This window comes from Aplysia californica, unplaced genomic scaffold, assembly GCF_000002075.1.
Source record: "Aplysia californica isolate F4 #8 unplaced genomic scaffold, AplCal3.0 scaffold01321, whole genome shotgun sequence".
Lineage (NCBI taxonomy): Eukaryota > Metazoa > Mollusca > Gastropoda > Aplysiida > Aplysiidae > Aplysia > Aplysia californica.
In genome coordinates this window covers 95,838-107,601 of record NW_004798591.1, presented here as the reverse complement: position 1 = coordinate 107,601, position 11,764 = coordinate 95,838, and the positions used below count along the sequence as shown (strand labels likewise).

General features: G+C 40.5%; 1 protein-coding gene across 4 annotated transcripts in view; it reads right to left on the bottom strand.

Moving 5' to 3' along the window:
• LOC101847787 (lambda-crystallin homolog) overlaps positions 1 to 11,509 on the bottom strand; it is a 13,994-nt gene extending 2,485 nt beyond the window's left edge. The window contains exons 1-8 of one of the 4 annotated variants that reach the window (XM_005112564.3): positions 11,428 to 11,509; positions 10,435 to 10,555; positions 9,440 to 9,523; positions 7,502 to 7,583; positions 5,749 to 5,901; positions 4,512 to 4,673; positions 2,570 to 2,764; positions 39 to 144 (exon numbers count right to left, since the gene is read on the bottom strand). In XM_005112564.3, the coding sequence (XP_005112621.1) occupies positions 39 to 144; positions 2,570 to 2,764; positions 4,512 to 4,673; positions 5,749 to 5,901; positions 7,502 to 7,583; positions 9,440 to 9,483 (742 nt within the window). In that variant the 5' untranslated portion in view covers positions 9,484 to 9,523; positions 10,435 to 10,555; positions 11,428 to 11,509. Of the gene's footprint in view, positions 1 to 38; positions 145 to 2,569; positions 2,765 to 4,511; positions 4,674 to 5,748; positions 5,902 to 7,501; positions 7,584 to 9,439; positions 9,524 to 10,320; positions 10,383 to 10,434; positions 10,556 to 11,186; positions 11,392 to 11,427 lie in introns of those variants that run through there. The other 3 variants (XM_035973501.1, XM_013090528.2, XM_005112565.3) reach the window with 3 other exon arrangements.
• Between the last annotated feature and the right edge of the window lie 255 nt (positions 11,510 to 11,764).

Genomic DNA, 11,764 nt, shown 5'->3' with positions numbered 1-11,764 from the left:
CCCCAATAAGTAGACACACACAAGAAGGAATGGCTCACCGTCAGCATTGAGGTGCATGGTCTCCAGAGGTCCGATGAAGGCGTAGCGAGGACCCAGGCCGTTCACCATCACTTTGTCGATGTCTGCGGCACTGAGTAGACCCTCCTGGCGGGGACAACCACAGTCACAATGATCAGGACAATGACAGTGACAACGACAGTCACAATGATCAGGACAATAACAATAACAACGACAATAGCAATGATAATGATCAGGACAATAACAATAACAACGACAATAGCAATGATAATGATCAGGACAAAAACAATGACAGCGACAATGAGTATGACAGTGAAAATAAATGACAGTAACAATAAACAACGACAAGGACAATAGCAATGATAATAACACAGTGACAATACAATGACAATAACAGTGACAATAACAATTACAGTAAGAATGATAATGAAAATGACAATAATTAACGCAGTGACTATGACAACAAGAACAATAACAATGAGAGTGACAATAACAATAACAATGACAGTGATAATGAAGATAAATGACAGTAACAATAAAAACGACAAGGACAATAGCGATGATAATGATGGTGAAAATATAATGTCAATGAGAGACAATGATAGGAACAATAAACAATGACAGTGAAAATGATAATGACAGTGACAATAACATAACAGAGACAACGATAATGACAGTGACAATGACAACAAGAACAATAACAATGACAGTGACAATAACAATGACAGTGACAAAGCCAATGGCAGTGACAACAACAAGAACATTAACAATGACAGTGACAATAACAATGACAATGGCTGTGACGATAACAATGACAGCGACAATGTTAATTTATTCATCTAGCAGGGTGAGGGAGACATTTTGTCTCGGCCACTGACAACAGTGGTGGTGTTACAAAGTAGAGCTGGGCGCAGAATCCATTCTGGAACCGATTCCCACGATTAATGCTACGAAAGAAAAGTTCCGACTCTTTTTTACGTTAACCAAAAGTTACCAGTTACTTTAATCATTAAAATCTTCTTTTTTTTAGAACTTAAAAAAACAACAAAAAACTTGATGCTTAGAAGTGTTCCAAAATCAAGGTTATCCTAAATCTGAAGGTGTTCGGAGCCAACCAGGTAACCACGGGAAGAAATCACATCATTAGAAAATAATTGGGTTCGGAGTCGATTCCTACGATTCCCTGCGTTCAATGATCGGGAACCTGGCCGCCCAGCACTATTACAAAGGTTAAGTGTTGCGCATTCTTTTTGGGTTTGTTTTTTTAAAAAAAATAAATGCATGAAGTATGGGCTGAAACACCTCTGCTCCATAAACATGCCCTCTCTCTCACTCTTTCCTTCCCTCATCTCTCTCTCTTTCTCTCTCCCTCCCTCCCGCATAGAGCATGCTGAAGAGCGTGGACATGTGCTATATTAATGTAATCATTATTACTCATTTACTGTCATTATTATTATTATTATTTTAATTAAATTATTATAATTATCATTATTATATGTACTAGCGATCAAAAGAAAGGTACGGTACCACTTTTTGACTATGAGAAAAGTCTAGTCTTTGGAGCCTTTATGCTTTTCCTTCCAGGAGAGTGATAATGATAATAGTAATAACTAGCATTTGTATAGCGCATGTCCCCGCTCAACTGCAGGCTCTATGCGCTTTACACTATATTATTACCCCAGCAGACCATAGAACACTCCGAAACATTCTCAGCTTCCCGGGAAGCATACAGTGCAAGCAGCTGGTTAAGCGCTTTTTCAAACACTAACAAACTGACAAGATCTTTCACTGTCTATAGCTGGGTACCCATTCCCACCTGGGTGAAATGAGGAAAATTTGTGTGAAGTGCCTTTCCCAAGGACACAACGTCGGGCCTGCGGCTCCAACCCCCGAACCCGCAACCTCACGATTACGAGTCCGGTAGCCTAACCACTAGGCCACCGACGTCACATTAATGAGTGCTCTAAAAAGTAGCTTATGTCACGTTACAAAGGCAACATTTTGGTTCTTACTCTAGTGTTCACAGCACCCAAATCTAAAACAAAAGAAAACTTTTTCCCGACCACGCGGCCAATCTTTTCAATCTTTTGTTGTTTAAAAAAAATTAAGTTTAAGTCTTTGTTTATCAAAAACCACAATAACGTTAAAAAATCATTTTCGCCCAAGAAAGATGGTAGGTTAACTCATCAACATTAGAGAAATGAAGGCATGCTCCATGCGTTTCTGCTGTTGCCAGGACATCTAACGTCAACAAAAATAAACTTATATGGCTCGCATTCGTTATGACCGTACAGAAATTACTCTTTCGAGTATGTATCTTTATAACTCCAAAGGTCTTGTAATTAAATTCCTGCATGTGGTTGAATGATGCATCTGATGTGATATGAACATTTTGTCAGCTTTATTTCTCTTTTCATATAGAATTTTAAAGAGAGTAATATATAATTTAAATTTTTAGGTATACCTGCATATGTTTTTACGGTCCTGTACAGCCAAAAAAATTTCCCTCTGGGATAATAGAGTATTATCTTACCTCTTATCAGAAATTTACCTTGAACATGCTCCAACACTCGTTGATGATGGAGTACTGGATTCTATTGAGGGCAAAGCCAGCGACTTCCTTGCTGAGGGTGACCGGAGACTGACCCACGCTCTCAAGGAGCGACCTGGTTTTGGCGGTGACCTCTGGCAAAGTCCACGGGCCCGGGACGATCTCGACCAGGGGGATGAAGTATGGGGGGTTCACCTGTGGCCACACAGGACAGAGGACACTAGACGTGGTTTATGATGCCACGACATATGTTAGAAATAGAAGACACTGTATGTGGTTTATGATGCCGCGACATATGTTAGAAATAGAAGACACTGTATGTGGTTTATGATGCCGCGACATATGTTAGAAATAGAAGACACTGTATGTGGTTTATGATGCCGCGACATATGTTAGAAATAGAAGACACTGTATGTGGTTTATGATGCTGCGACATATATTAGAAATAGAAGACACTGTATGTGGTTTATGATGCCGCAACATATGTTAGAAATAGAAGACACTGTATGTGGGTTATGATGCCGCAACATATGTTAGAAATAGAAGACACTGTATGTGGTTTATGATGCCGCGACATATGTTAGAAATAGAAGACACTGTATGTGGTTTATGATGCCGCGACATATGTTAGAAATAGAAGACACTGTATGTGGTTTATGATGCCGCGACATATGTTATAAATAGAAGACTCTGTATGTGGTTTATGATGCCGCGACATATGTTAGAAATAGGGGAAACTTTACGTGGTTTACGCTGCGATCAACACATAGATCTATATATGTTAGAAACAGAGGGAACTTTACGTGGTTTACACTGCGATCAACACATATATATGTTAGAAAACAGAGGAAACTTTACGTGGTTTACGCTGTGATCAACACATAGACCTATATATGTTCGAAAACAGAGGAAACTTTACGTGGTGTACGCTGCGATCAACACATACATATGTTAGAAAACAGAGGAAACTGGATGTGGTGTACGCTGCGATCAACACATACATATGTTAGAAACAGAGGAAACTGGATGTGGTTTACGCTGCGATCAACACATATATATGTTAGAAAACAGAGGAAACTTTACGTGGTATACGCTGCGATCAACACATATATATGTTAGAAAACAGAGGAAACTTTACGTGGTATACGCTGCGATCAACACATATATATGTTAGAAAACAGAGGAAACTGGATGTGGTGTACGCTGCGATCAACACATACATATGTTAGAAACAGAGGAAACTGGATGTGGTGTACGCTGCGATCAACACATACATATGTTAGAAACAGAGGAAACTGGATGTGGTTTACGCTGCGATCAACACATATATATGTTAGAAAACAGAGGAAACTTTACGTGGTATACGCTGCGATCAACACATATATATGTTAGAAAACAGAGGAAACTTTACGTGGTATACGCTGCGATCAACACATATATATGTTAGAAAACAGAGGAAACTGGATGTGGTGTACGCTGCGATCAACACATACATATGTTAAAAACAGAGGAAACTGGATGTGGTGTACGCTGCAGTTAACGCATATTTGTTAGAATATATAGCTCAGAACAGAATAAGACGTAGTTGATGTGGGACAGAGACAGAAGAGAGAGAAACAGAGAGAAAAAAACAGAAAGAGAGGAGTTAGAGAGAGAAAGAGAAAGGGGACAGAGAAAGAAAAATGGGGACAGAGAGGGAGCGAGAGAGAGACAGAGAGAGAACGAGAGAGAGAAGGAGGGAGAGAGAATGAGAGATGGGGTAGAGTAATAAAGTAATATAAATGCCTCCCAGCACAGGAGAAAGACACATTAAACTTAAAAGACCTTGACCCCCCCCCCCAAAAGAAAAAAACCCCGAAAAAGAACCCCAAAACAACAACAACAAACAAACCAAAAAAAAGCACACACACACACACACACACACAAAAACCCCCAAACAAACCGGGTGCGCCACAAGCGTGCGCTGTTTGTTCCTGAGTCCGCTGGCAAACTGCGACACGGCCAGACAGCTGCTAGACGTGGCCACCACCATGTCTTCCGTGATAAACTCGTCCATCTGCTCAAACACTCCGCGCTTCAGATCCACAGACTCCGGCACACACTCCTGGAGGATTTACACATGGACGGAGCTGTTTTTACTCTACCATCAACATAATTTAGATTTTTAGATTATATAGATCTATACGGAAGTAGAAGATGGGCCTGCGACCCAGCCTGTCAGTGCTGGCAGTAGAAGCACATACTCCTGGAGGATTTAGACGTTTTTACACTACCATCAACACAATTTAGATCATCTAGAAGATGGGCCTGCGACCCAGCCTGTCAGTGCTGGCAGTAGAAGCACACACTCTTGGAGGATTTAGACATGGACGGAGCTGTTTTTACGCCCTCATCGACACAATTTAGATCACCTAGAAGATGGGCTTCCGATCCAGCCAGTCAGTGCGTCGTCACTTTAAAACTATTTCGTCCAAAGTGCCTCTTTACTAACGTACACTTCCCACAAAAGAGTTCCGAGGCCACGACTTCCTGGCAGTGAAGGCGTCAAGAAGAAAACAAAACAAATCTGATACGTATAAAAAACAAAAGTTATTTTAAAATCTTTCGCCAGCATTTTTTTTATTGGAATGAAACGTTAAAGTCGCCTGAAGACACTTACAGGGAACTGCACGACCTCAACCTGATGGCAACATATCTGGCCTCACCAAACATCAGCCCGATGACCAAAAGGCTGGCGGGTGCTCGTGAGGCTTTTATATCGTGAGGATTCACAATACTACGTGAAAGGTCTGAGGAGCTCAGAGGACTGACAAGTAATTTATTGGGTTTTTAAAAAAATGTACGTCTCAGGGTCCTTGGTACGTTATAGCTTAGCTTCTGTTCCAGAAGAAATTTTCAATTTGAATTAAAGTAAAATTGAGTTGGAGCTGCTACTCGTTTTTCTCTGCAAATGGCAATTGCACTTGGCAGGTGTACATGAATCAAGACTGACCACAATTTGTCTATACCTAACCTCTACCACTTGTCAAGACAGCAATCAGTGTTGTCCCGTTGTACTGCCAGCCCAAATGAACCGCCAACTTTTTGCTCGTCTCAAGGTAGGCGGTATAACAAGCCTTGACGGTATTCAGTGTTATTAATTATTATTTGCACAGCTGGCTGACGATTGGCCCACCCACCTGTACGTACTGAGCTCCTCGCAAACAGTCCTCGAGACTGCTGGAGCCAGAGATGAGCTCGGCCTGTTGAGTGGCGCTGAGCTCGCCCCGCAGACAGCCCTGGGCCTCGTAGCCGGTCAGCGTACTGCGGATGTTGTCCAGGGCTTTGGACACCTGTGGGACAGGAAGTGGAGGGAGGGGCCTCATCAGTATTGTGGATAATGCTGCTAGTACAGTAGAACATGACTACAGCGGCACCAGCTGCAGCGGGACCATCTCTACAGCGGGACCATCTCTACAGCGGACCATCTCTACAGTGGACCATCTCTACAGTGGGACCATCCCTACAGTGGGACCATCTCTACAGCGGGACCTTACCGGAATCCCTGTTTTTGTGTCTGTGTAAACTCAACTACCTGTGCTTGGGTTTATTGGGGCAAGGAGAGGCTCGTACTTAGATATATAGCAGGACAGATTGAGAGAGCTCTAGTAGCAGGGGGGGGGAAGGGGTTGAGTGGTGGGGGACTGTAGGTGGGCTCCAAACAGGCAGTCAGCAGTGCAGCCATTGTGATTGGCCAGTCCAGTGATGAGTGAGGTGGGGCAGGTGGCAAAGAGAGATGGTGCGGAGAGACGCGTTACGTGAGTCACTCCAAAAGTGAAGTGCCATAGCCCTAGGGCTAGGCTAGGTCAAAAAGACAGTAAAAGAAAAGGAGAGTGTGTAGAGCGTGATTTTTCGGTAATTCCCCTCTTCATTCCTATAGCGGGAACTGGCCTACAGCAGGATTTTTCTTCTGGAACAAAAAGTCCTGCTCTAGCCATGTTCTACGGTAGTGCTAGAGGTCATAGCACAGATGTAGGAGATTTGGGTAAACCCAGACAACATTTTAAAAGAAAATTCAACATGGGTAAATTCAGTACCTTAATTTATATTTTGAAACCCCCCCCCCAAAACCCCAGTATAATATGATATCATGTATACAAAGGGAGTGCACAGCGAGATTTTTAAAGACTCCTGACATTGATAAATTCAGTAGGCCTACTGTATTAAAATCAAACATTCCAACTTTTGGTGTTCTTTTTTTGGCTGAGCAGTACATCACCCATTTGTTTGTTTAAAGCAAACTGAGCCCAAAAATGTGAAATTATGCGATTCTGTTAATTTTAACAAAGAATGATAAAGGAAAATAATCAGAAATTGTGCAAAAAAATGATCACATTTTGCTAAGTTATGTCGGGTGCGTAAAACCTCGGGGACAGGTAAGTAAACATGTACCCAGTCCTTTTTTGTTTTTGTTTTTAAAAAAATGTGAATTAAAAGACGGTACATTTTGGAAGGATCTGAACCGGCGTCTGTGGTGTAGTGGTTAGCTGCTTTGCTGTAACATGCAGGGTGCGGAAGGTCTGAGTTCAATTCCCGAGTAGGGAGAGATTCTAATCGAGTTTCTCTGTCTTTCTGCTGGGATGTTGTATAAATCCCTCTCAGACAAGGTCCGCTTCGACAGGCAGGGTCGAAAGACTGCCTCCTAAAATACCTAAACTGTGCTGATTGGTTGGAGGCAGGTGGGTATGTGGTTAAAAAACAACTACAATAAAAAAAAAAAGAAGTAAATAAGTATATATAAATTTTTTTGACTTTAAAAAATTGTTGTTTTTTAAAAATTTTAACAACTTTTTAAAATGACAAAGTTGAACATTCTAATGAAACATTTCATGAGACACGAACCACTTATTCCTATCATCAAGAAAATCAGACAAAACGGTATTGGAATCTTACCTGCTCAGGATATATGTCAAAGATGGCCACTTTGTGTCCACTCCCGGCAAATATCATTGACCAAGACTGACCAATAAGTCCGCTGGCGATAGATGAAATAACAACCTCCTCAATATCAACATATAGCTAAAGAACGCACCACCGGCCATCCGATAAAAACTAGAGCAGCTAATTGTGTAGTATACATGGATTCGTTTACTCATATCATAAGTTAGCTAATATCATATGAACCTAAAATTTCAAATTTTGAAAATATCTTTGGTGCTCCGAAGGTATTAAGAAAACAATATTTCTAAAGCCACATTGTCCCAGGGAATAATTATGTCAAGAGGCTGGTCCAGGATCGGGAGAAGTGGAAAGTGTTTGTTCCTGGCCTGTACTGTAACTTGATGTAGGATGAGAAAGGCAATGATGTGATGATGGTGATGGTGATGATGATGATGATGATGATGATGATGATGATGAACATTGTAGTCACTTCCTGTGTCTAGAAGCTATTTATATAATTAATTTCAGAAAAAACCCCCCAACTGAAGTGAGGTTTCGTTCAAGTTGTATTTTACTGTAAAGAGAAAATAATCTTATTTAGATCATGTTCATTATTTATGCGAAACAGTTCACGACTGATACTAAAATAATCAAACTGAAAGTAGCCAGCTGTATAGTATTGTGCATAATATATACAGTCAAACCTGCTCAACTGACCGCCATCTGTCCAAGACAACCACCTGGCAAATGCCCACTTTCCACCTTGCAGTTCTATTTAGACTGGTTAGGCTCTCAGACTCACAACCGTAAAGTCGTGGGTTCAAATCTCATCAGGAGCCCGACGTTGTGTCCTTGGGAAAGGCACTTTACACGAATTTTCCTCACTTCACCCAGGTGGGAATGGGTACCCAGCTATAGACAGTGAAAGATCTTGTCAGTTTGTTAGTGTTGGAGCGCTTAATCAGCTGCTTGCACTGTGTGCTTCCCAGGAAGCTGAGAATGTTTCTGAGTGTCCTATGGTCTGCTGGGGTAATAATATAGTGTAAAGCACAAGAGCTTGCTGTTGAGTGGGGATATGCACTATGCACATGCTATTTATTATTATTACTATTATTGTTATTACTATAATATCACTGTGCAGAGACATCTACCTGTCTAAGACAACCACTTTTCTCCCTAGCAATGGGTGGCCGTCTTCGACAATTTCAGCTTATATCTCAAAACCTCTTTCATCTTCACATTACACCAGTTTCTGACGCGATTGTTCATCCATTTGCATAACACAGTTTTTACTATACCACAAGTCACAATGATCAATAACTGCTGCAATATAAGATATGAGATTGTGTTAAAGAAACACGAAAAACAACACATATGATATGACCATAATTCTCTCCCAACAAGAACACGATACTAGCTGGGCCCCCTTTTTTCGAAAGGTTTGATCGGTGCATTAACATCAACTGAAAGCCTACTACATAACAATGGAATGGAGCAATAAATCTTGAGAGAAAAGTGACACATGAGTTTCCAAGTTGCCAAACATATAATAGATGTACAGATTGATTCTCTATTCCACTTTCATGGTTGTACACTCCAGAATTTCAAAGGTGTGGAAATAGTACGCACGGATAGTGAACGGAAACCTCACCTGTTTACAATGGCAACTTAGAAGACGGTCTTTCCCAAGATTAGATCTAAACGAAAATAACGAAAAACTGAAAAATAAACTTCAGGCTCCTCAATGAAACTGTGCACTGTTTAAATGATTCTGAACCACCATTAATTTTGTCAAATTCGAAACTTAAATTAAGTGGTTTGGAAGCTTTAGGCAGAAAAAGTGACGAACTTTCACAAATATAATATATAAAGATAGAGATGACCCTAATTCTCTCCCAACAACAACACATATGATATGACCCTAATTCTCTCTCTTTCCATAAGACCAACCTGCCGACAATTGCTATCTTTTCTTTCTCTGCTGCTGACGCCATCACTCCCGAGTTGAAGGAAATTGTGAAGCCACTTCAAGACCTGATGGCAAAGACAGAACTAGTGTGATTTCAGTCTGCAAAACATTCCTTCAGGAACATTACTTACAAATCACAAGCCAGCTGTTCCGAAGAGGCTGAAATGCTTTTAAAAAACTTGAAACATTTTTAAAATTACTGTTTCATTAATCTGTGGCATAGGTTGCAAATATTTGAGAAATATTGGTTGAAATTCAAATTTTAAAATGTTTAAATATCAAGAAAAGATATATATGTTGTTGGTACAATAATTGTTAAAAAGAATGAGACTTTTGTTTCTCTCTGTGGGGGGTAGAACAGTTGAATAGTTTGCGGACAAATTATGCTGATGAAAAAACGGCACAAAACTGAAGCTTGATGACGAGAGCGGTATGTACGTAAATACTGCAGCAGGAGAACATGAACAAATAAAAGTAGAGGCAAGCTTTTACAGTTGGGTGGCAACATATTATGGTGAAATCAGGCACTCGTCAAAAAAATGAAATCAAAGAAACCGACGTTTTTCCCCACACTTTAAACAATTCTTTATTTCCATTTAAAAACACATTTCTGTGTGGGTTTTGCTGAAAAACATTGATCAAAGGCACAAAATTCGAACATTTGTTAAGTTTCCTTGGACACTCAAGCTGTGGAAGTCACCAAACTTTCACAGCCATTTTACCTCTGAGACCAGACAACCCCCACCTCCTTCAATTGCAAATATCTCAACATCTTTTCAAGAATGACAGTATTGTTTTTACCAAAAGCAAAACAAATGAACAAGCTTAAGATTATACCAATAACTCTATGAAAGTAATTCACCTGATTCCACATAGGCCTACTGTGCAGAGATACATAATATCAACTGTTGACCAAAACAGCAATAATATGTAAACACACTTCTATAATAATCACCAGACAAAACAGTGAACATACCTTTCCAAGCTAAATATGAGACTGCAATAAAAAGCTCTCAGCTGCAGCTAGGATAGCAGGCAGCGTCACTTAGGGACCAGACACTTGTAACTTGGAAGCAGATTTATCGGAAAGCAGAAGGCTGGAAACAGACAGGGCAGAGATAAGAGAAGATAATAATATGATCAAGTGGTTTCCTTCATAACAAAGGTCATCCATGCTGTAAGGGACTATTTCACCGTCAGTCGGAACAGAGGAGGGAGATTAGATCTACTTGAGATTCCGCACACAAGTCAGAAAAGTTGTGCTCTAAACCAACTTCTCAACATTAGTCACACTAGGCAGGGATACTTTGTGGGTCAGACCTGAGTAGTTGGCAAATCTGCATAGCTCTAGATTAGATCTAGATCTAGATCTATATATATAAAGTCATGCAACTTTGGTAATTTAAAGGCACTGCTATTGGTAGGCCCTTACTGATACTTTAATTGTTAATCTTAATAGATTCTGTTGAAGACTGTTGATTAAACTTCAATGTCATTCCTCATGACATGGCATCAATTTTACGTTTTTATAAAAATACGGTACTGGATAATTGAGGAGGGGGGGGGGGGGTACAGCAACTGCACATGATGCTAAAAGAGGGTGCCAAAGACAAAGTGTCAACAGCTCGTCCGCATCCTCAACAATAAACTATTAGAAAAGAATGATTAGATCTAGACAGTCGAGTCTAGTCTGCACAGAAAGCTCAACAAGAACAGATAATAAATTACCAACAACACAAAATCTAGGTAATAGAAGTTAACAGAATTTAAGCTTCGGGTCGCGCATGTGTCTTGATCTTGAGTCTAGGGTGATCTTGTGGTCTTGTAGTTCCGTTCGTTTAAGTCCACGATCCATTTGTTTACATCGAGAGAAGAAATCCAGAAGTTTTGATGACCAAATACTAATTTTAATGAATGTGTTTATCTTGCACCGGCAAACTAAACTAGTGGTGTCTTGTCATGTCGTTACCAGCTTACCTTGTGATATGAATCCATTCAGATTCTCGATTCTTCACTCCTCCTTCATGCCTCACCGCTGCTGACACACCCCCTAAAAAATTAGTGCTAAACATAATTCAAGGGGGGTAACAGTTATATTATTATTTCCTGATAAGATGTAAAGCAGTTACGTACCTTCTGAGGTTGAAGGTTTTTTTTCTTTCTTTTGGTTTCTCTTTGTTGAACGGTTGTTGGCGAATGAGGACAATGAGATCTACATAATTTATATGTTTCCTTCGTTAGACAACTGCACACCTCCTACCCTCACCACCCTCTGTCCTTCTCCCTCCTCCCCCTCCATTCCCCTG